The 25,787-nt window shown below is 37.9% G+C and overlaps 1 protein-coding gene across 4 annotated transcripts in view; it reads right to left on the bottom strand.

The window, feature by feature from the left end:
- LOC139973512 (uncharacterized) overlaps window positions 1–25,787 on the bottom strand; it is a 62,830-nt gene that overhangs the window by 8,455 nt on the left and 28,588 nt on the right. For 2 of the 4 annotated variants that reach the window (XM_071980242.1, XM_071980243.1), the window contains exons 19-36: window positions 25,117–25,340; window positions 22,809–22,957; window positions 21,291–21,409; window positions 18,779–19,038; window positions 17,407–17,579; window positions 16,545–16,678; window positions 14,271–14,434; window positions 13,070–13,305; window positions 11,681–12,573; window positions 10,421–10,651; window positions 8,731–8,846; window positions 8,036–8,179; window positions 6,834–6,898; window positions 5,582–5,783; window positions 4,720–4,933; window positions 3,424–3,459; window positions 1,877–1,961; window positions 152–332 (exon numbers count right to left, since the gene is read on the bottom strand). In XM_071980242.1, coding sequence (XP_071836343.1) covers window positions 152–332; window positions 1,877–1,961; window positions 3,424–3,459; window positions 4,720–4,933; window positions 5,582–5,783; window positions 6,834–6,898; window positions 8,036–8,179; window positions 8,731–8,846; window positions 10,421–10,651; window positions 11,681–12,573; window positions 13,070–13,305; window positions 14,271–14,434; window positions 16,545–16,678; window positions 17,407–17,579; window positions 18,779–19,038; window positions 21,291–21,409; window positions 22,809–22,957; window positions 25,117–25,340 — 3,626 coding nt within the window. The other 2 variants (XM_071980244.1, XM_071980245.1) reach the window with 2 other exon arrangements.

Genomic DNA, 25,787 nt, shown 5'->3' with positions numbered 1-25,787 from the left:
GTCCAGGCGGTATTTCTATACAACTTTTAATATTTAAGAAATGGACAAATGGTGTTGAATGTAATGGAATGTTGTTCCTACCCTGCTGAAAGAACATGTTTCATATCTTAACATTAAATCAATTTCAAAGCTTTTAAGTTTCCATAATCACCTCCTGACATTCGTAATGACATCCGCACGAACAGTTTGCAGGTCTGGGCATGACATCGGTACAGTTATCCTCCTGTATAAGACCCTCTTGGAACGTACAGTTACAATAATCATCGCAGGAGGGGTAAGTATCAGGCAAGGGATCAATCAGGGACCCAGTCATGAAACAACCTCCATCCCTCCTAAAAATCAGGTCAAAAGAACAATGTACAGTTACAATAATCATCGCAGGAGGGGTAAGTATCAGGCAAGGGATCAATCAGGGACCCAGTCATGAAACAACCTCCATCCCTCCTAAAAATCAGGTCAAAAGAACAATGTACAGTTACAATAATCATCGCAGGAGGGGTAAGTATCAGGCAAGGGATCAATCAGGGGCCCAGTCATGAAACAACCTCCATCCCTCCTAAAAATCAGGTCAAAAGAACAATGTACAGTTACAATAATCATCGCAGGAGGGGTAAGTATCAGGCAAGGGATCAATCAGGGACCCAGTCATGAAACAACCTCCATCCCTCCTAAAAATCAGGTCAAAAGAACAATGTACAGTTACAATAATCATCACAGGAGGGGTAAGTATCAGGCAAGGGAGCAACGAGGGACCCAGTCATGAAACAACCATCCCTCCTAAAATACAAGGTCAAAAGAACAATGTACAGTTACAATAATCATCGCAGGAGGGGTAATTATCAGGCAATGGATCAATCAGGGACCCAGTCATGAAACAACCTCCATCCCTCCTAAAAATCAGGTCAAAAGAACAATGTACAGTTACAATAATCATCACAGGAGGGGTAAGTATCAGGCAAGGGAGCAACGAGGGACCCAGTCATGAAACCTCGATCCCTCCTAAAATACAAGGTCAAAAGAACAATGTACAGTTACAATAATCATCACAGGAGGGGTAAGTATTAGGCAAGGGATCAATGAGGGACCCAGTCATGAAACAACCTCAATCCCTCCTAAAAATCAGGTCAAAAGAGTTTGATATGAAACGGCTCCATGGTTTTGTGTCTAATACATAAGCTAAAGAAAGTTCAAAAGGTCTATGTTTTGGAATGGACAATATTTGAATGGAATGTAATATAATTTGTGGAGGAAGTAAACATCTGCAATAAAATATACCAAACTATACAAATACATGATTTTTGTCTCTCAAAAGCTTTTACTGTAATGGAGTGAGTGAGACACAATTGGCAACTGACTGCATCTTGTTATCTGACTTGTTGCATAAACATATTAAAATCAAACATTGACAAATGAGCAAACCCTTAACATAATTCAACTGAGGGAGGGGAGGTAAGGGAGGGGGGTGATAAGGGGAGGGAGGGTGAGCAGAGAAAGAGAGGAGTAACTAAAGTCTCTAAAGTTGGTTGTTTACCCTAGGTAGCAGTGCATATTAAGTGATTAGTTTGAGTTTTCTACTACTTTGAATGTGGCAGTAGCTAAATTTATCCAGTGCATGCAACAGAAATATAATAATGACAAAATTGCCCTCAAATTAGGGATACAATTTATTGCCAAAGAATAGCATTTCCGACACTAATTATTTATTTAGTCAATGCTCATTGTCTATTATCTACTAACACTAGTCTTATTACTGTTCCAAAATGTTGTACTTTCACAAAGTTTCATGATCAAAGAAATTAAGCATAGATTTAAGATGGAAATCGAACAGAAACCAACTTGGTAAAAATATTCAAATTTAATCTTCAATGCATAGTACCTGTTACCGGTCCTGTTGTAAAAACATGCATAAAAGATGTCGTTCCCCTCATCGTAAAGGAAACTGTACATCTTCAGTTTGATATCTAAAGAAGCCAAAAAAAGAAAAAAAAGAAGAAATTATCATTAAACATTTCTTAAATACTTCAGCTGTTAGCAAATCTTGTTTAGAAGTGCTGTTTGATGAGTTCCCAAGCTAACTAAGTAATATTTTAATTTAACCTACAAGTGTAAAATATGTAACTAAATAATATGATCCGATAGTTAACATTAAGGTAGGAATCCGCTAAGGAGAGTAGTAAACAGGTAAGAACTTCTGTATTGCAACAATAAATATTTTGCACATAGGGAAGTTTTGGTGAAGATATTGCTACATGTATCTGATCCTGTTAATGTTTGTTGGGGCCAGTAAATTATTATAAAAAAAAATTATCATTAAACATTTCTTAATTGCTTGAGCTATTAGCAAATCTCATTTAGAAGTGCTGTTTGATGAGTTCCCAAGCTATTCAAGTAATTTTTTAATTCAACCTACCAGTGTAACATATGTAACTAAATAATATGATCCTATAGTTAACATTAAGGAAGGAATCCGCTTAGGAGAGTACTACAGTAGTAAACAGGTAAGAACTTCTGTATTGCAACAATAAATATTTTGCAAATAGGAAAGTTTTGGTGAAGATATTGCTACATGTATCTGATCCTGTTAATGTTTGTTGGGGCCAGTAAATTATTATAAAAAAAAATTATCATTAAACATTTCTTAATTGCTTGAGCTATTAGCAAATCTCATTTAGAAGTGCTTGTTGATGAATTCCCAAGCTAACCAAGTAATTTTTTAATTCAACCTACAAGTGTAAACTATGTAACTACATAAAATGATCCTGCAGTAAACATTTAGGTAGGAATCCGCTTAGGAGAGTACTACAGTAGTAAACAGGTAAGACGTTCTGTATTGCAAAAATAAATGTTTCGCAAAAAGGAAGTTTTGGTGAAGATATTGCTACACGTATCTGATCCTGTTAATGTTTGCTGGGGCCAGTAAATTACTGAAGAAAAAAAAATGATCATTAAACATTTCCTAATTGCTTAAGCTATTAGCAAATCTCGTTTAGAAGTGCTGTTTGATGAGTTCCCAAGCTAACCAAGTAATTTGTTAATTCAACCTACAAGTGTAAAATATGTAACTACATAATATGATCCTACAGTTAACATTAAGTTAGGAATCCGCTTATGAGAGTAGAAAACAGGTTTTAGAGCAAATAAATGTTTTGCAAAAAGGAAAGTTTTGGTGAAGATATTGCTACCTGTATCTGATCCTGTTAATGTTTGTTGGGGCCAGTAAATCATACAAATAAAGTGGGAATCATTTCTAAATGTTTCTCAAAAGAGAGGCTATGTGAAATAAAGAGTCAAATATTAAATGTTGCTTATCAGATGTGCTGGCATTACACACTGATGAATGTAACGTGTTTACTTACAACCCTCAACGAAATGGTCATTAAATTCTAAAGACTATGACAAAGATAATCAAGAAGAGAGTCTTACCATCCCGTTCTGGTCTCATGATTGGAGGTGTTTGCACTGATAGGAGAGAAAAGAAGAATTAAGTTATACATAATACAAATACCAATAGCAGCAACTAGCTCAGTAAATACACTGTTTTATACTTTAGGACTGACTGCCACCTGCATAATTGACTTAAATTTCCTTATGTCAACTTGTCTGTAACATGGCTCACAAATTGTCTGCCTCTTTAGTGCATTTGAGCCAGAGCAATGAATAGCTGTGCAGCGCCAAGAAGAGCAAACATCAGGATGTGTCTTGTCACTAAAAATTAAAGGGTGTGAAGACTTGCGCAAAAAGAAACCTCTTATTCCGTTAATCTGACCTAGTTTCGAATGAGGTGTAACAAAAGTGTTAGACACCACCATCGATCCCAGAAAATACACACACACAGCTTGCTAACATTGGTAATTAGACACTAGTGTACAGTCAGTACATACAGCTGCGGTCAATACCCACAGCACAGTGTACAAACAATACAGCGATGGACATCTCTGGTCCAGCTAAAGATAACAACGTATCAGGTTTCATTACTGTACTGTCTGCATTTTGTAGCGACACGAACAAAACGTCACCTGCAAGCAACGGAAAGTTAACTTTTTCAGATGGCCCACGCGGTTTGGGGCAAGTCTTCAATGCCTTTAATGCTAGAGGGTTTTGCTACTGATTTCTTGATTTTTTTCCCTGATTATAAGTATAGTGAGAATATGGCAACCTTAGAGATAGGTTCGGACAAGTTCTCATTTTTCAGAAGCTGTGTTCTATTTACAGATTCATTTGACTTTTATTTTCTTGTATACTCCTGTAAATTGTATTTGCATTACCACAAATGTTGAAGTAGATAGTAATATATAGTATTTGAGAGGCAAAAACTTATCGTTACCAGGCTTCTGGGGTTAAAACTGAAAAGTGGGCTCATAATATGGTATCAGGGTATATTTAAGTGCTCAAGATTTTGTGTAGCAGTTTTAAAGTCACTGAACTTTGTCTCTTATAAAAATAAAATACTACTGTTCTTGTCATACATCTATGGACTTGCATCTATCAATTTGAACAATTTGCATAGCACTTTGACCACTTTGTATAGCAATTTGGCCATTTTGCTACGCAAATTGACCATTTTGCATAGCAACTCCACCATTTTGCATAGCAAATCGACCATTTTGCATAGCAAATTGACCATTTTGCATAGCAAATTTTTGCGATGTGATACCGGATAAACTATTCGCTATGGTTTACATTTGATATTCTGCTTGCATTACTTGAACCAAATTTTACCTTGAAACTGGACTGTAGTGATCTCTGGGTCATGATAATAAGGGACAATATGATGCTTATAGTGTCCCTCGTGTGGATTATAAAGGTCCCAAGAATAGTAGTCCATCTCTGCAAAGGCCACAAGGTTATAGTCACCAGCTGGAAGGGTCCCTTCAGGGTCTAGTCGCACCAAAAAGTGAAATGAGAACATGTCCATGTTGCGTAGTGTCGGTACCTAGGATCAATTTGGAGAGAGTAATGCGAGGAGATTTAAACAAAAAATGCAGAGATAACACATTTATATTTAAAAAAAAACTTTTTCGTAATACTTATAGGATGGTCCATTTTTTATTATTTGGTGTATGTGTGTGTCTCGCCTGCACACACAAAGCAACAGAGAGCAACGGTTGTACGTTCTTAAGAAAATCAAAAAAGTGCTTAGAATAATAAATAAATAAAAAGAATTACAATTAATGAAAAGAATTATTATACTTTGTAGATTGTCCAGCAGCTCTGTACTGTAAAACTAATGGTGCTCAAGGAAGTTTTTTGTGCCTAAAGTTACAGTTAAAAAGTATAATAACTGTGAATGCTGATGTAACAGGGTCACTAAGACCGCCTCAAAAGGTCTCTGCGGCATAATCTCTTCTTTTGAGTAGGTGGGATGGAGGAGGTGGGTTGGGGGGAGGGGGGTTTTGCTGGAGGGAGGGCAGCATACTTAAACATATGAAGTATGATAGACAGAAATACTCATGCATACCCAGAAAAAGCCAAAAGAGAAAAACCCAAGAATAGGTGAAGAAGTAAATTAACAACAAACTTTAAAAAAGTTAAAATAAAAACCAGTAGGGCGATCGACAAACTTGACAAATATTTTGCTCACATAGAAAGTGATTCCCTGTGTTGAGTCAGTGCTTTTGACCGTGACTGGTTGCATTTCGTTGTATTCGTAATGTGCGTAGGCGTGGTTAGTCAGGTTTAGGAACTGAACGTGAGCCGGTAAGATCCACCAGACCGTGATGTCCCTGGCAGTGACGGTAGAGTTTGGGTGGTGACGAACTTCAGTGTAATATTCGATCAGATCTCTGCAGAATAAATAAATAAAAATTAACAGAAACATCGTGTTTTGGTTAATTCCACTTTTATCACCCGTCGGACGTCTGAGATTTGCCCCTCGACCCTCAGCAACTTACCATAATTGGAACTGGCACCAAATTTTTTCAAAGGTATACAATCCTGGTAATTCTAACTCTCCGAAATTATTTTGAGACCTTAGAAGTTTGTTATGTTAGAGAATTAAAATGGGAGTGGTGAGAAAAATGTGTAATGTTAAAGGTATATATAGTCAAATACAGGTTGAAATTGGAAGTATTGCAGTAACCATTATTTGACTTTCTAGCATATTTGAAGCCAATACTAAGCGATGCTTCCAATCCAGTAACTGAAATCATAGTAAACATAAATCTACTTCACAGAGTGCCTTAATAGTCATTAAGAAAGTTGTCACTTGGGAACCGACGCATTGCTAGGGAATTATATAGCCTCTAGACTCTAGAATAGTTGGCGTCGTCAAGTAACCAGTGCCTTGCTAGGGAATTATATAACCTCTAAAGAAAAACTCAATAGGGGAAGGGAGGGGAGGGTGTTGTGTAACATATTGAAACAAGTTACATTAGGTAATGACTTATGAAGTATGTCACCTCTACCAACAATGTTATCAATGTCTAACAGCAAAATCAGATGTCCAGAGGGTGGGGATGGATGTTAGCTTATAAGAACATCCAATGAACCACTGTGATAGGACCAGATCTATGCTATCCAACCCATAGTCACTGGCAATACATTTAAAAAGGTTCTAGTTCTTAATGACTATGCCAAAGTGTTAGGGTTTGGGGGTGGAAAAACCTGATCAAGACGGTTCTTAAAGACTATATCCTCAATGTTGGTTATAAAGCATATCAGCCACCCCCACCCCCCCCAACACCCCCTACCCTATTTAACTCTTTTGCTATCCATGTCCAACCACAGATGTAGACCTCCAGCTCAAAGGCAAATAGGAATAAAGAGAATACCAGCAAAACATTCCACCTTGAAATATCACATAACACTGTGTTAGTAATTAACATAATATATACCCTGGTCTGTATCCTGAGAGCTCTGCAGCTACCCAAACAGTCATGAGCAGGTTAACCTTACCAGCCTGACGAGGAGGAGAAGAAGAGAGACATTAAAGAACTGAAAGAAGAAACAGAGATAATTAAATATATAAGAGATCTGTAAAATAAACATCAAGTCTCTTGATAGACGAATTAGCTTTCTTTGGAGCTCCAACAGCTCTCTGGAATGTTAATGTGTTGTTTGGGGGATGGGGGATGGGGGGAGGGAAATGGAAGTTCTGCAAAGATGCAGTCCCATGGCATGGTACAAAATAATGGTGATGCAAAATAGAAAATGTAGTGACAAGTGACCAAAACATAATGAGGAAGTAAGTAGGCGTTGAGAAGAGCATAGAATGGCAACATTACAAACTTTTGTCTTTATTGGGTAAAATTGTGTGTAATTTTATTGCATCTGGGACTTTCGTAAAGAACAGTTTTGTACAGAGATGTCAATGGACCAATATGGGCTGTATTCACGCCAGTGAGTGAATTCTCTGCCTCCCCCACCCAACACCACCCATCCCATCTCTTAAATGTTTCAGTGCCAAATAAATCTGCCTAAATTCTCTCAAATGACAAATCATTTTGACATTTAAACCCAAAGGCCCCTCCCCCTCCAACCCCTTCCTCACCATGTCTTGAAAAGAAGAACTATCAAGTTTTTGGCAATGACAGATAGAATAAGGACTTAATTCATTTAAGGGCTACTAGGATTAGTTCCTTAAAGGGTGTTCCTTATTATAGGCGGTTACAACTCTTGAATCTCACCACACTGGAGCTTAGGAGGTTACCTGGTGACCTGATTAAGGTTTTCAAGATTGTGTATGGTTTTGACAATTTATCCTTCACTGACTTTTTCATGTTTGCTAATAGTAGTTTTACCAGAGGTCATTGTCTTAAGCTCCAAAAGGCACAAAGTAGGATTAATATTTTTTTCTCATAGGGTTGTGAATGAGTGAAACGGTTTGCCTGAGAAAGTTGTACTTGCAAGTAGTGAGAATGGGTTTCAGAATGCTTTGGACAAGCACTTTAAGCATTGTAATTGGGTCTGAGTGTTTGTGTCTTCAGTTTTTTTTTCTCTCCTATAGGGTCCTTGATGGGGACTTGAGTGTCCCTCCTGATCCTTTTTTTCTACTAAACTAAACTAAACTAAACTGAATGTATACTGTCTGACATACCTCAAGTCTAAACGGTGCAAATGGAATGAGTGTCGGCCTCCTCTCTGGTCCATGGGTGTATGAGACGAGAGGATGGATCAGTTCAGTGATGCCTTTAGTATCCAGAGGACTCACTTGTAACTCAAACTCCCAGGTTATTATGTCCTGCATTGGAGAGACAGACACAATTTTGGTCGATGTCTTGAAAATGTGGATAATCTGCCAGAGTGTTTGGTTTTTGCATGTGGTTAATACTGAATATAAAATGACTCAAAGACCAAATGCTACTAATCCAGCCAATTTGATGGAACTCTCAGTGTATGCTAAATATCAGGCCTTGATACAAGCTTAGAGTGAGATATTTTGTATTCACAGCCGTACGCGAAGTCTATAAAAAATCCTGTGTATTGTATCAAGGCCAAGCTTAGAGTGAGATCCGATCGAGTCTGACCAATGTGCCGCACTGACGTCACGTCTCGACCTAAGTCAGTGTTAGATTCAAATTTACTGGCAGGACGGGCCAACATTTCAAGCACTCAATCACAGAAACTAAAATTCATCAAAGGGCAAGGCTTAGGGCGATACAAAGACAAAAAATGATATGACCGAAGGACTGGATCCCATTTTTACTAAACAATTCCTGTTAATCCTTTATTTTATCTCCACCGATTAATATTACTCAAATCACTGTATTAACGAAACAAGACTGAGATTACCTCATCGGGGTCGTACAACCCAACAAACCAGTCGCAGGTCTGTTCAACGAGGGACGTCTCTAGTACCCCAGACATGAGAATGAAGTCCTCGCTACCGCAGGTTTGAGTACCATCACCTAACAGGGGAATTAAGGAAACATCGCTGTAATAGATTGCGTGATATTTCCTAAAATAAATAATTATTTGTGTCGCTTTCACCCTTGATCCATATATCTCTTACACATGTTTGTATAACCATGGATGTGCCCAGGATTTCATGAGTGCCAGGTATACTGATCGCCGTCCTGGGGGAGGGGTCTAAGGGGAGGGGTCTAAGATTTTTGAAGGTGCTTAGATGCCAAATGCTGTCACTTGTGTAGCTTTTTAAGCACATACACAAGTACTAGTTTGGCTAACAATTTACTTTTTTAAATTTTTTTTTAGTGAAATATATTACGAACCTGGTAAAAGTAATTAGTTTGTTTCAAAGAGATTTTACAAGGGACCGATTGAGAGCTGTAAGTAATGTTTCTCGCATGCATAACTGATGCATTATTAGTCTGTATGATTTTGGCATAGGCTAGGCCCAATTCATGTTGAATACTGTATATTGTTAGGAATGTCGGGATTTTAGATGAAAATAGTGCTGGGCGGGATTCACGATTTTTAAGACAGTGCTGGGCGGTAATTTTTAGTGCTGGGCGGGGCTGTCAGCGTGGGCACATCCCTGTATAACACTCACTATGATGAATATAAAAAGCTGTGACTAAACCATTTGACCATTAAATGTTAATTAGTTAGTTGCTGCCCTCATTAGTAAGCCCATGCAGTGGATTTGGTGTCCCAAACAGTTAACATGATTATGATTATGCTTTGTATAACTTGATACAGATCCAAAATTGTATCTTATAAAAATGAAATCAAGTCCTTACATTGATTAAATATTACCTATAATAGCTTTTACAGATGAAGTGTTACGAGTCGATAGTCAACCTTGTAAAATTTTGAGGTACAACTAATATTCGCATTACCTGCTATTATAATGATATAACTTGAATTGTATGTCAGAGTCAGGGGTGTAGCCAGTATGTAGCACTGTATGCCTGGGCCTACACTTTTTTTTGGCCACGTTATCTTTTTTTAAAACACCCAAAATTCAAATCCATATATATGCTGGGCTAGTTAGGGTCCCTAACCCTAACCCATCCACAGAGACTTTGCAACTGACGTTGATGCTGTGCTGAAGAAATTTGTGATAGCAATCGTCGGATAGCTCTCACCTTCTCTTATTAGGCTAACTTAAACATTTACTAGCTACAGTTGTTTCAAAGATAATTACTGGCTATATTTGTATCAAAGACATTTCTGGCCTATCTTTGTATCTACAAGTATCAGAAGTTGAAAAGTACTCTGAACATGTACCTTGCTAATTTTATATACATTATGTAGTATTGAATTACGTACTATTTTAACTTGTTTGTTTTTTGGGTTTAAAAGTGATATTGAATGAGGTGTCTCAAGTTAGCAAGAGGCCAGGGAACAAGAATGAACACTCGGGAAGGGCCGTTTCAGGCCATCTGGGGGGTTTGTAAAACCAAAAGGTTTCTTGTACGCTCCGCTCAGATAGTCATGCCTACAACTTTGAAAATCCTGGCTCGCCCCTGAAAGTTCATGACAAGACTCTTAATTGTCTTAAAATCACCAAACTAACCAGAGCAAGGAACGCCACACATTGACAATGGTATATCCTTCTCCTGTAACACCAACACCGTGACTTGACGCCATCTTGTTATATCCTCGGAACAGTTTGACGGATATAGGAATTCGGTCGGCTGGACTTCCTCCCACGAGCAGGTCGGGAAGATGTATTCCTCGTAAATTGAATGGAAGATGGATGAACAATTTTGTTGATAGCAAAGATGAAGACAAGATTTAACTGCATCTGTGCAGACAAGAGAAAGAAAAAAACGGATAAATAAGAAAATACCTTGCAAAAGTCAAGATAATCATAATCTGCTACACCATCTGAACAAAGTTCAAGAGATTACCAAAGAAGGAATGCTGTAAGGAAACACACAGATGTAAACATACCCTGTTTCATTACATAAACACTTTTTTGGCCGTTACAGTGAAAGTAAATGATCTAACAGATTATACCTGACAGGTTATATACACTCTGCATGCCATACAGACTTGGGTACAGTGAAAGTAAACCTAACAGGTTATACCTGACAGGTTATATACTGTACACTCTGCATGCCATACAGACTTGGGTACAGTGATAGCAAACAGGTTATACCTGACAGGTTATATACACTCTACATGCCATACAGACTTGGGTACAGTGAAGGTAAACCTAACAGGTTATACCTGACAGGTTATATACTGTACACTCTGCATGCCATACAGACTTGGGTACAGTGATAGCAAACAGGTTATACCTGACAGGTTATATACACTCTACATGCCATACAGACTTGGGTACAGTGAAAGTAAACCTAACAGGTTATACCTGACAGGTTATATACTGTACACTCTGCATGCCATACAGACTTGGGTACAGTGATAGCAAACAGGTTATACCTGACAGGTTATATACACTCTACATGCCATACAGACTTGGGTACAGTGAAGGTAAACCTAACAGGTTATACCTGACAGGTTATATACACTTTGCATGCCATACAGACTGGGGTACTGTGATAGTTAACCTAACAGGTTATACCTGACAGGTTATATACTGTACACTCTGCATGCCATACAGACTTGGGTACAGTGATAGCAAACAGGTTATACCTGACAGGTTATATACACTCTACATGCCATACAGACTTGGGTACAGTGATAGCAAACCTATAACAGGTTATACCTGACAGGTTATATGCACTCTAACATGCCATACAGACTTGGATATGGTGATAGTCAACCTTACAGATTACCTGACAGGTATAGACACTCTACATGCACTAACCTTCTGAACAGCCATCTTTGGCTTCACCGTTCACATGGTGACAATCCCAGAATATGGCATACATACAGGTTGAGCAGTTATCCCATAGCACGTCTCTGCAGTCTTCAACATACACATCAGTAGTGGTAGGTTTCTTCATGGTACAGGTGTCACTTTGATTGTAACATCTGTCTTCACTCAGGACCGAGCATGCTTCCTCTGTCTTTCCCAGACAAGATGTGAATCGATGCTCAATGCAGTCTTGATCAGATGCGTAGCCTTCCGTCGACCAATCGGTGCAGTTTGCCATCGCCATGGTGTTACAACTTTCGTTTCGGTACGCTGTACAGTTTTCGTATTTATTCCTGCGACATTCGACATGAGATCGGTTTTGACAGATCGAGATGGAGTTCAAACGATACGCTTCCTGAGCTTCTTCCAGACAAGACGTGTGGATGGAGCCATTGGCCGCTTGAAGATCACATGACAATTTGCCGTAATCGTTGCAAGTCGCAAACATGACACCTTGACACTCCTGCGACTCCTCTATAATACAGGCCATATCCGAAGAGCCATTGCACTTCTCAACAGCTATCTGATCACAATTGATTCCATTCATAAAGTTTCCCAAGCAGAGGGAATACATCTTGTTCTGGCACCCTTGACTTTTCTCTGTCGCACATTCTCGGTACGCTTCATCATCGAAGCATGTTGCAGTGACTGTCTGGTTGGTCCAGGTGACTCCAGTCTTGTTACAGTCCACCCAAACAGTCTCTATGTAAGGTTCATCGACGGTAACGTTCACATAAACATGGAAGGTTCCTGCAGTGTCTTCGTACTGCTGATACGTGGTGAAGTCACCGCAGAAGCAATCCGTCCCGTTCTTGGTGCCTGATACAAAGAGACCTTCGGCCCTAGAGAAACCATGACGGGAAAGTGACAACGTCAGCAAGTAAACAATTATAATGATAAGAAATATATAAGATAATGATGAGTAGTCCAGTTTATTTGTTAGATTTTGTAAAGATGAAAACTAAATGTTATTTACTGGGACAAATTCCAGAATAACATTTAATTGCAAGTTACATACTGATATGCTATCATACTTATGAAAGTACTGTGTTTTCCACCAAAATAGGTAATTTTAAATATTATTAATTTAATGTTAGATGACTACCACTTATCTGCACGATTCTTCATACGCAAAAAAAATGACTAAACATTTAAACAAGGCTGTAAACAAGCTTCATGGTCAGCTTTTCACCTGCTGCAGATGTTATTCAACAGAGAAACAATGTCCCCCATCACAGTTCCCTTTCTTTATTCAGACAGGAGAGGAAATAATATTGAACTTTTTCCGAAACTCCAACTTTAAGAAACCGTAAGATGTATATAGTTTTTAAAATTTACCTGCATAGGTGATAACAAAGCTGGTTGGTCATTGCTCCACTGAAGTTGTAGTTGATTGGGTGGTTTTCAGTTGCCATAGTGATGGGAAAGTAATGCTCAGAATCGTTATAGCAGCCAAACATTAATGGATTTTCATAGAGTGTGGAGTTGGTTTCTGTACATGAGGGCTCTGAGGGGTAGGGCTGCGTGTCTCCTAGCATTGATTTGAACTTTCTCTGGATTGTTCCATTGAAAGGCTGGGGGGTAAAATAATTCAGAGAGGAAAATGATATAAGGTTACACAGCCTGATACATACATATAGCTTATGATGTGTATATTACTAGAAATGTATGAAAGGTATTATCTCACATGACACAATTGTGTATTACCAGTGCTCTGGTAGAGTGGAGATGAGGTGGTGGTATTGGGAGCAATGAAACCTAACGTCTTGGAGATTGTGGATTTGATCCCCGGCCGGCCAAAGTCAGGTTGGCATTTCATAGAAGAGAAATGCAGTTTTACCATGTGATATGGTCTTTCAAATTGTGAAAAGTCCCAAATGAGTTAAAAGTGTAAATTGAATAATGCCCTAATGTCAAGTGAAAGTAATACTAGCCATGTGTCATATACCAATGAATGTTACCAGTCATGTGGCTTCTACCACATGACATGTAGCTGCTCAGCGTCATAAAAACAGCAATGACAACAGGGGCTATTATGCTGAAGACGATCACGATAGACAAAGTGTGTGGAGGTGTAACCAAAATGACTTCTCAATATTTCATTTCATTTCACAGCTTGTACTCATTTTTTCATTCAACCTTAACATGTTACATGTGTTCCCTCATCCTTAAACTTCTCCTCAATGCTCCACAGTGACATGTCCCAAATCATCAAAGAAACACTTTCACCCTCACTGATGCCAACATATATCCACTGGTTACTTAAACTCACCCTCACCCTCATGCTCACCTCACATGTAACACCTCTCCTCAATGCTCCTCACTGATGCCAACATATATCCACTGGTTATTTAAACTCACCCTCACCCTGATGCTCACCTCATATGTTACACCTCTCCTCAATGCTCCTCACTGATGCCAACATATATCCACTGGTTATTTAAACTCACCCTCACCCTGATGCTCACCTCACATGTTACACCTCTCCTAAATGCTCCTCACTGATGCCAACATATATCCACTGGTTATTTAAACTCACCCTCTGTTTATCGATAACGTTCGGTGAGCTGTAGATCCCTGGAGATGAGATGTACACGTAAGATCTCCCATCCAGGTCGGTTGTTTCTTTGATTTCTGCTTCTGAGATTGACACTCGACTGCCCTGGAACATGAGACTTCCATGATGGAACAGAAATCCTGAGCCTTATTGTGATCAATTCAAAACAGAACACAAAGAAAAGAAGATAGTAGAATTGTTGGAAGGAAATTGCGATACAGTTGTCATTTAATTTGGCGCAAGAGCAAATAAAATCATAAAAAAACTTAATCAAGTCTTTACCTGTGATCATGCTAATATTGTCAAACAAAATTGTATTTTGTTTATTATTATTATTTCATGTATTATTTCCTCTTTATCTCAACCACCACCTGCATCCGTCTGTATCCTACTGTTGACAGAATATTGCCAATTAAAGTTAATTAACATTTTTAATTGGCTGCTATTATGATGATTGCTTTGTTTTTCACCAAGTCCTTAGTACAAAACACTTGGATTTCTGGATGACAATGATCGTGTGCAATAACAGTAGTTTTAAACAGTGTCCAAAATAGATTAGATAAAGCAGCTTTCAAAATCCCACTTCTCAACGATGCCAATCAACACCAAACAATAAATATTATCTATGTAGACCAGCATTACCTACTGTGTGAAATAAAAAGCACAAGCAATTATGTCCAATAAGCAGCCTGACTGCAGAAAGCTGCAGCCCCTCAGCAGTGTCCCAATTTTAACACTACCTTAATTCTAGCACTCCCCCTTTTTATCGAATCAAATGAAAACTGTCACCAGTGGCGGAGCTAGGGGTATTGGTCAAGGGGGGCAAGAATGGTCTGTAGGGGCACTTTTGACACTATCTATGCGGAGCGCCACCACAGGTTGGCGCTGAGCGTACAAAAAAATTTTGAGTAAAGATACTCCCTAGATCGCCAGAAACGACCCTTTCCGGGCCTTGCTAATTTGCAGATAAACGAAGAATAAATAGCTGTTAGAACATTTTGTCAGAAAATTACACCAACAAAATGTGAAAAATGTCAATGAACGCAATAAAAAAGTCAATAATTGCGAATAAGTAAAAAGGAGTAAAAACTGAAAAGGGCGCCAGCAGTCCATTCGAGTTCGTTAGGGGGGGGCATCCGCCCCCCTCCTGACTGTATGGACGCTCCCCGCCACTGACTGTCACCTTCCCTTACACCAGAGACTTTTCTTGTTGTAGAGGTTTCAACCAATGAAGATGGTTTGACTGGAAGATGACCAAAAAGAACGCCTACCTTCCTTTTTTCCCTCAAAACACGGTTTATACGGTATTCATGATTGTTCTTACACAATTGGCTGTGGTTAACCTTAAGCATACCTGACGCATCGGTACTCATTTTTAGACCTAAACTTATTAGAACAGATTAAGGTACAAATAAATTAAACTTTTCTGTGTAATATTATGTCATTTCCAAATGATGCAATTTTTTATGGAATAATTTAACTTTGAATTTGACATTTCATATCAATATTACAAATAAAGTGAATCTAGTCTGGAAAAAACCATCCATGGAATTAACATATTTTTTGGGGATAACATGTAAATAAAGCATTCCAAAGATTAATTAAATTGATAGTCAGTTGGCACACAGTCTGACACTTAAATGGAAAGAAAAATATTCCACACCATCAGTTTGAAAAGCCCAGCTGAATAGGATCTTTCTGATTATATTAACCGTTCAAGATATGGTTGATTAAATTGGCACCTTGCAATTTGGCTGGCTAAACCTTCGATTTTCACCTGGAGTTGATCACAGAAGGTGGTCAGTGATGTCAAATATTCTTCAAAAGCTAATGCTGTGCCCCTTTTTTTGTCTTCTTGTAGATTTATCCTAAAAAAACCTGATAAATCTGAAATGTTTTCTTAGCTGTCTCGTTTCTCTGTATTAAGAATTTTACAAAAATGCAACTTTGTCTTACTGTGGCAATATTATTTTCTTGTGTAAATAAATGAGTTAATTTAATACAGAGAGAAACAGAGACATTTGCAATGGAATTGCTGCGATGACATCATCCATGACATCGTTGTTGCCAGATGCATTAATAAAAATACCTCCAAATTTGAAACATTTCTATCTTTGTCATGCGACACTCTATGAAGCCGTAGGTCTGAAGTTCAGACTGAGAACAATTTACAGCATTTCATTAAACTTCATTAAATTTTTTAAACAGACAAATTCATCCACCGTTATATCCCCCTTGATGAAACATTAGTTTTACCTTCAGGTAAGGCTAATACGATGTTCAAGTCAGTCAGAATCTTTGGGATGACAAACTTCAACTGGAATCTGACTGAATTCTCTTGACCCAGGTTTGCTGTAACCGTGTGATTCTGGTTGGATGAGGAGTAGATCCTAAGGACAAATCAAACCAGATATTAGGATCAGATCATGTCAGAATAAAACCAAATTCATTGACTTATTTAAAATTAAAATTAAAGAAATGGTCACTCTGGCAACTAACGGCCTGTTAGAAATGATCCGTTTTAGTTACATTGTATTTTTTCCATCCAAAATGTTCATAATGGCTGAATAACTGAAAAAAATTTGAATGGGTTGACAAAGATATTATGCTTCCATCAACAGCCATTCCCCCCCCCCCCCTTCCCATCCCATCTCCACCACACCCATCCCAATTGTTTTACAACAAGGTTTGCATAAGTCAGTTGTAATCAGCTGCATTTGAACACAAAATGCTAGCAGAAATTGTACAAGTTATTGGGAAGATGCCAAGCAAGTCAAGACTGGGCAGTGGTCCAAGTGTCCACAACCACTGACCATCTTGAGCTGCAGCCAATATTCTATGAAAGTTACACGAAGAACAATAGGTTCATTCAGAGTTCGTTCCATTGTCTTATAAGACCTTGCCAAATCTACATTGATATACTTTGTAAATCTAGGAAGAGACTTAATGTTAGATGCCAAATCTTTAACTTGTAAACTTCCTTTTGAATTTTAAATCTGGTGGCCTTAAACAATGGGCAGGAATCTACACTGGGGGAGGGAATGGGGGAAAGGATGGGGGTGTCATCTCATCCCCTATGCCTCAACCTGGATACCGGCCAGATTTTAATGACCATCACCTGAAATCTATCTTGGATGACCTTCCTGAAGTTGGCATCATGTAGAATTCAGCACTGGGAGTTGGTGCATGGAAGAGAAAGTTGTTGTCACCATCAAACTCATAAAATCTGGAATTGGTGTTGCTTTCGGTTTTGATGCCGTAGGGCTTTGCCGAGTAGTAGGTCAGGGAAGCCTAGAGAGGAAGAATGCATGGATTGAAACTGAGGAAGCTATAAATAATATTATATAATAACAGTAATATTACCCTATAACATGTGACCTAGACAGCATTATTCATAAAATTAATCTAATAATTCATGTAAATTACAGTCACCTCTATGGCAAACAGTGCATGATAAGATAAAGCCTTGCAAATTGAAATACTACTTGACTATTGGTCCTGCAGCCAGCATGTGTCAAATAATAGCAGCACTTGACCTAATAGCTTTCGCACCATGTCTTAAAGCTGTAATTTGCACTGGTCTATGGCAAACAGTGCATGATAAGATAAAGCCTTGCAAATTGAAATACTACTTGACTATTGGTCCTGCAGCCAGCATGTGTCAAATAATAGCAGCACTTGACCTAATAGCTTTCGCACCATGTCTTAAAGCTGTAATTTGCACTGGTCGTAAAATGTCTGTCGATTTGATCATACACGGCAAGAGTTTATGTTTTTCACAAATACAATTGATGGAAATTATTTATTATGCATATATGTTATGTAGCAATTTGAAAGTTTTTTATTTTTTTCTGATAATATCATCTGGTACAGTTTGTAAAGAAAACTGCCATACATCTATCGCAAAAATTTATCCCTGGGATTGGGATGCTCCACCCCTACAATTACAAATTATCCTAGTTTACTTTTGATGAAGTCACTTGATCTTAAATGACCAACATAACATGACATCCCATCAAACAGGCAAACTATTTTCAAAGGTTATGTGACCCATCTCGTGGTTAAAGAAAGAACGAAAATCAGTCTATGTATGACATCACAGATTATCATGAAATGCAAATCATACCACATTAAGTGAGTATTAAAAGGGCAATATTTTACCTCTTAACAACAGAAGCAGCAGCTATGAAACTGGAATTTAGATCAATGTGTCACCTTTCTTAAACTCTGTACTTTTTATTTTTTTTAATTTTATTTTAATTTGTAAATTTTTTGGTTGAAATTTTTGTAACTCTGTAGTTAATGTAACTGTCTTTAATACATATTATTTGACCACTCTACCTGATCAGACCGTGTAATTTTTCTTTGCTATATCTCACATTATTGCCACTTTATAGTTAAGATGATCATAAATTTCTCCCTATACTAATTCCAGCTCGACAAATCACACTTTTCGTCGACCTGCATTTTCTCTGCTGGTGAAGTCTTACGTTGGCTGACCAGGAGTCCCCGGCTCTGAGTAGTATAGACGGATCTATTCTGAAAGGAACGGCGAACCGTTCGCACGACTGGAGGTGGTTAAAGCGTTGGATGTAGAGCATGAAGGATCGGTCGGAGGGTTGCGTTAATGACGGCATGGAGAGAGTGCTGATATAGTCAGGGGCGAATGGATGACTGATAAAATGAGCGTTGGGAAGGAGGGACGATGGTAGATCGGAATGGACGACGATGATAACGTCAAAAGCATTCCCTGAGAGGATAGAGAGGGGAAAGAAGAAGAGGCAGAGACATGCAGTATTTATGAGATGGTTTGAGACAGTGGTCCGCAAACTAATTGTACTGTTGGTCCACAAGCTAGAAGTCTCTATAAGGATTGAGCCCGCTTCCTGTCAGATCCCTAACATTAGGAATATGATGCTCAGAAACGCATGAAAAAAATGGACATCAGCAAGCACTGAAACACTGAAGATCAATTTTTAGACAAATGGAAAATTCCCACAAATCACCTAATTTTTGTTATTATTTTATAGCCCCCTTTTTTGTGTGGCATCCTATAGTTTGCGGACCAATCTGTTTAAAGGAAACATGATTATTGTTAGAGCTGGTTAATATAGTTTGAAAATAATGATTGCTCTTGTCAGATGGCTGTTAATCTCCAGTTAAAATATTATCAAAACCTTACATCATAGTTAGAAACAAATGAAGGGAATCAAAGCCAGCCTTACCTGAATTTTATAGGACTATAGAGTGATGCCTTCAGGAGCATTGCTTAATGGTACCTAATTCAATGACACCTGCATACTTTAGTTTGCATTGATTTATGGTAGTCAATGACACCTGCATGCTTCAGTTTGCATTGCTTTATGGTATCAAATGCAATGACACCTGCATGCTTTAGTTTGCATTGCTTTATGGTACCAAATTCAATGACACCTGCATGCTTTAGTTTGCGTTGCTTCATGGTACCAAATTCAATGACACCTGCATGCTTTAGTTTGCATTGCTTTATGGTACCAAATTCAATGACACCTGCATGCTTTAGTTTGCATTGCTTTATGATACAAAATTGAATGACACCTGCATGCTTTAGTTTGCGTTGCTTTATGGTACCAAATTCAATGACACCTGCATGCTTTAGTTTGCATTGCTTTATGGTACCTAATTCAATGACACCTGCATGCTTTAGTTTGCGTTGCTTTATGGTACCTAATTCAATGACACATGCATGCTTTAGTTTGCATTGCTTTATGGTACCTAATTCAATGACACCTGCATGCTTTAGTTTGCATTGCTTTATGGTATGCAAATTCAATGACACCTGCATGCTTTAGTTTGCATTGCTTTATGGTACCTAATTCAATGACACCTGCATGCTTTAGTTTGCATTGCTTTATGGTACCAAAGTCAATAACAACTGTATGCATTAGTTTGGACACTTGTGAACAGTTTGTCAGAACTTAATAAATGCTAGGCAAGTAATGTATATATTTATAAGAAAATGCCACAAAGAGTGTTGTAACTATGGTGATGTCTTGTGCCATTTGATCAAAACCATGGTTATTCCTTTTCACTATGTTATATATGCAAACTGTGTTAAGGAAGCAATCTGTTAAATGAGCACTAAAAGATAAGAATTTAATAATACCATAATTATCAATTTAATTATCTCCAAATTTCTAGGGCAAGTATGTTGTTTAATTTCAGGTGTTTGCCACTGACAAAATGCACAAAATCCCCAGGCCAGTTTTTAAGGGTTGCCAAGTGGTCAATAACGGCCAAATTTCTTTGAAGAAACAGAAATAAGTATCTTATAACTTAAAGCAGCATTGTACGTTTGGTCGCCGTTTTCCACTCTTTTGACATATCCATAATTTTTTTTACGTATATCAATCACAAAACAGCAAACTAGGATATAAGCCAAGTTTTTCCCTGCCAACAACATTAATCGGCGAGTAATTAAGGACATTTGAAGATAATGAGAAAAGTGTCCACCGACAAATTCCACATTTAAAATTAATTACATACAGTTCCCCCAAACCCACTAGTTTGAATTCAACCAATCAGAGATGCAGACTTTGACTTTGCGTTGGTACAACTAGGGAGTTGTTATGGAACTCCCTGGTACAACTGCCATATAGACTGTACACAGATCAAGCATGGTATTGTATTACGTATTGGTCAATGACGTTCGTAGTGTTTAAATGTTCATATTACGGGCGAGGTTTATTGGGATCCCAACGGAAAATATCTTCGAGAAAAACAAAGTTGAAGTTGTAAATTTTTCGACTTTTTTGCCACCATTTGAAGTAAGATTCAAATAGATAAGCTAGTTATGTATGTCGTTATGGCATCGTGGAGTCAGTGAGGTTGAGAAAATTCATAGAAAAGGATGCAAAATGCTGCTTTAAGCATCAGACCATAGCATGATCCAGTTGTTTTCTCTTTCAAACTGTGTCAACTATGTGTGTGTTTTGGGGGGGTTTTAAGCTTCAAAGTTCATACCTGTGAAGTCTGGATGATGGGTCGCAGTCAAACCAAACGTGATGACATCCCCAGATGTCCGACCCACCGCCGAGCAACCAACTCCCTCGTGAGAAACAAAGCCGGCATAACAAAGACATCTGTTAACAAACAAGGATCATCATAGGATAAATTAATATAAAATATTTGCCTGAGAGTTGTGTTTGAAACAAAGCAAATATGCATTAAACATATTTCCCAAAACCTGGTTATTATAGTTGTCAGAATTATGGAGGTTGCTTTAATATTGACAATGGAATTACTATGAAGATGAAGGTTTGGTGTATGGTTAGTGTCCACTCCACAATCATTAGGTACCAGGATAAAATCCTAACAAGGAACCAGATTCTCTTGACCTATTTCAAAATTGCTGCTTTACAGTGCTGTTAAGTGGCTTCTTCGGTGGTTTTGGTATTTCTGTTGAGTTGGGATTTTGGTTCTGTTCTTTCAATAGTTTCAAAACATATTGGTTCTGCATATCTGCACCGCAGTGGTGATGTCAGTAGACTTGTAATGTGAAATGAACTGTTTAAAGGATTGGTTCAGTTGTCATACATGTTTATGTTATATGAAAGAGGACAATAAAAGAAGCACAATGGTGAAAAAACTGTTCAAAATATCTTTTTTGGTTAAAGAGATATTCAAGGGTAAAGTTTTATCAGATTGTGTAGAAACTGCTGAAATCTGACTAGCTGTGATGTCTTTGTTTTTTTCTCTAAATATTTTGTGAGATGTCATGACTTTCAACCAAAAGATATGTCAGGAGATCTCATATTTGTCAAAGGAGGGAATTGGGATTACACATCTGAAGAATTTTTTAATACATTATTTTCAAATGTGTTAACAAATGTAAATAATTTTTAAAGAAATATATTCACAAATGTGAAGGAAGTGAGGATGTGACGTCACACCCTCACAGTAAGTCTTTCTACAACAGTCGTTTTTAAAGAAATTTTGGTATCTTCAAAGTGTCATATCTCCTTAACAGAGCATGCTATCATGGTAGTTTCTTCACTGTTCTTTTTGTCTTTTTGTGCTCTTTCATACAAAATAGACATGTCAAACACCTGAACCAATCCTTTAATCTGACAGAAGGATGTTCATTGATCATTTAATGTCTTCAAAACCGCAGGAAACTCACTAACTTTTTTTTTTCTGACTTTAACTTTATCTTTCATAACTATCGTTATACAAATTTTACTTTGTACCTTTCAACCTTAACTTGGTGAAAAGTTTGTATAACGATAGCAACCAAGCTTTGGTAGTAACTCACTTTTCTCTCAGAAATTGCAGATAATAAGCAAACCACTGCTAAATTAATGTAACATTACAGTATCCAAGTTTACTCTTTTTTTCACACCAGTAAATTTGGGAGTATGCCAACCCCCTACCTTATCTCGATCAGTCAGGGTAATTTATAATTCGCCGCTTCATTGATCAGCCCCAAGTTTGAAATCCTGTGCAGGACACTGGCCGAGCCCATAATTATGCAACACTTACTCCACCGATGAACAGGCCCCTATATCATCGACGTCCGTCCGGCAGCTTTTGCCGATGTCACATGACGTGGACTCGCAACAGTCATTGGCTTGGCAGGTATAGGCAGCATCACTGGTGATTTGATCGGCTAAAAACTGATGATCCAAGATCTGAGAATTGACAGAAATGGCATCAGCATACGTTATGAGGAGAGTTTCAAGTCAAGTCGAATAACGGAAGCTACCTGAAGGATATTATCATTTACAGCATTATCATGGTGCGGGAGAGAGGGGGGCGGGGGCGCGGAGACTTCAAATTCTACATCGACAGACTAATTGTACTAAATTTTTAAGTTTAGAGTACATTGCAGTGCAGATTTACAAAATTTTCAACTCCATGTTAAAAATAATAATCATTATACATGTAATCTGTCCCCACCTCCTTCCTAGAGTGAGTCATTTCTACTGAGGTTTGGGGGGGGGGCAGGGAGGGGGGAGGTGGTGGTATGGTTATTTCCTATGATGATATATATAACTTGATTGATGATACCAGAACTAGTGGGTCACTCAGTGGAGAGAGATGAAGAAAGAAAGGGCTGTCTGATGTTGGGAATGTTGTAAGTAGATCTTATTGTGCAATCCTATGAGCTGTACACCACACTGTCATAATTTCTGATAAGAACACGGACAATTGCAACAAACAATTCTACATATCCGTGGGAGTATAGTATCGGACATATCCATTTTAAAGGCAGATGAGGCAAGTGCCTAGGATGTTCAAAGGTCAAGTGCTCAAAGATCAGGTGGCCTTCGGAAACACTTCCCAGGGGTGTACACCAGCATTTCATCTTGTTTGGGGGAGAGGGGGGGGGTTGTCCGGGTGGGGGAGGTGGAAGCAAGCAAGCATATTCGTTAATTCCCCGAAGTTTTTAACCTAAAATTGTATGACAGTACGAATAATGCAACTTTCTGAGTTTGGCTACTGTTTTTCTGGCAATTTTACTCAAAATTTTACCAGATGTTCATCATAGCGGACAAATGTCCAGACTGTTCTGACAATCCACATAATTTAGCCAGCATTAATATAAATGAGTCCGTTTTGTAATTATTGTCACTCACACCAATAATCCAGTCACAATATCCAAGAGAGCAAGTCAGATGCTTAAAAATGAAATTTAAACCATAGCTTCATTACTTTATCTAACTCTTGACAAGACAAGCTTTAATACTGTACCTTCATTTTATAATGGGATATGCTATCAATGATTTTCATTAACTAATGCATTCTAACGATATTTTAGAATTGGATGCTATCAACGATTTTCATTAACTAATGCATTCATATGATATTTTATGATTAGATGCTATCAATGATCTTCATTAAACAAATGGAAATGCCTGCTTTCATTACTGTTTACACAACGAGTGGTGTTACGATCACGTACAATTCGATTGTTGCAACAAGTAATATTTATAAAGCGCATAATCAGCAAAGCTGCTCAAAGTGCGTAACAAAAACCAAAATATTAAATATATAGAACCAATAAGGCAAAAAATGTAGAAGCCAAAAGCAACAATATAAATAACACCCATACTAAACGATGCTAAAAAAAAAAAGCAAAAAAAAACAAGACATATATGCAGATGAAGTCATTGTTTCTTATAGATTATTTAACATTTCTTGTATATTTTTACCTCCACCCTCAAGTTTAGATAGGGTTCCACCATGGTGAGGGTCACTGTGTCGACCTAGAGTGTGACTAGTTCGCCAGGATAGTCATTGTTTCTTATAGATTATTTAACATTTCTTGTATATTTTTACCTCCACCCTCAAGTTTAGATAGGGTTCCACCATGGTGAGGGTCACTGTGTCGACCTAGAGTGTGACTAGTTCGCCAGGATAGTCATTGTTTCTTATAGATTATTTAACATTTCTTGTATATTTTTACCTCCACCCTCAAGTTTAGATAGGGTTCCACCATGGTGAGGGTCACTGTGTCGACCTAGAGTGTGACTAGTTCGCCAGGATAGTCATTGTTTCTTATAGATTATTTAACATTTCTTGTATATTTTTACCTCCACCCTCAAGTTTAGATAGGGTTCCACCATGGTGAGGGTCACTGTGTCGACCTAGAGTGTGACTAGTTCGCCAGGATAGTCATTGTTTCTTATAGATTATTTAACATTTCTTGTATATTTTTACCTCCACCCTCAAGTTTAGATAGGGTTCCACCATGGTGAGGGTCACTGTGTCGACCTAGAGTGTGACTAGTTCGCCAGGATAGTCATTGTTTCTTATAGATTATTTAACATTTCTTGTATATTTTTACCTCCACCCTCAAGTTTAGATAGGGTTCCACCATGGTGAGGGTCACTGTGTCGTCCTGGAGCGTGACTAGTTCGCCAGGATAATCGCTGAGGTAAGAAGCTGAGATGACAAAATTGATCTCTTCTCCCTGAAACCAGGAGGAGACGTCATTTGCTCTGAAAGTGAGAGTCATCTCAAGGTTATCGTCTTCATCTGCGATGTTATCCGCTTCATTGATGACGACACCTGTCAGAGCCAAAAGCAAAAAACAAACCCCCCCCCCCAACAAAAATAAACAAATGCACTATATGAAATAAAATGCTGAAAATTCTGCTTAATTGGTCTGTAGAAAACGATTAAAATCGATGGTAAACAAATAAATGTTATTATAATTAAGAATACACACTGTAATATATACTTTTTCATCATTGAGAAAACAATCCCTGATCAACAAAGTTTAATGGTTGTTCATTATCTAGACTTTGGTTAATTCATGACAGATTGCGTTCAGTGATGCTTGGATGTTGTAAGAATATATTATTTCAATTTGAAAATAAGAAATAAGACTTAACAATTACCTAGTCAATTTTCTGTTATTCGTTTGAATTTATTTATAATTCTATATATGTTTATTATTTAAGGTTGATGCCTGAGCCAAAATAGGACACATTATAGGAGAAAGCTACACTACTC

This window comes from Apostichopus japonicus, chromosome 9, assembly GCF_037975245.1.
Source record: "Apostichopus japonicus isolate 1M-3 chromosome 9, ASM3797524v1, whole genome shotgun sequence".
NCBI lineage: Eukaryota > Metazoa > Echinodermata > Holothuroidea > Aspidochirotida > Stichopodidae > Apostichopus > Apostichopus japonicus.
The sequence above is the reverse complement of the archived record's forward strand: the minus strand, read 5'-3'. Positions and strand labels throughout refer to the sequence as shown.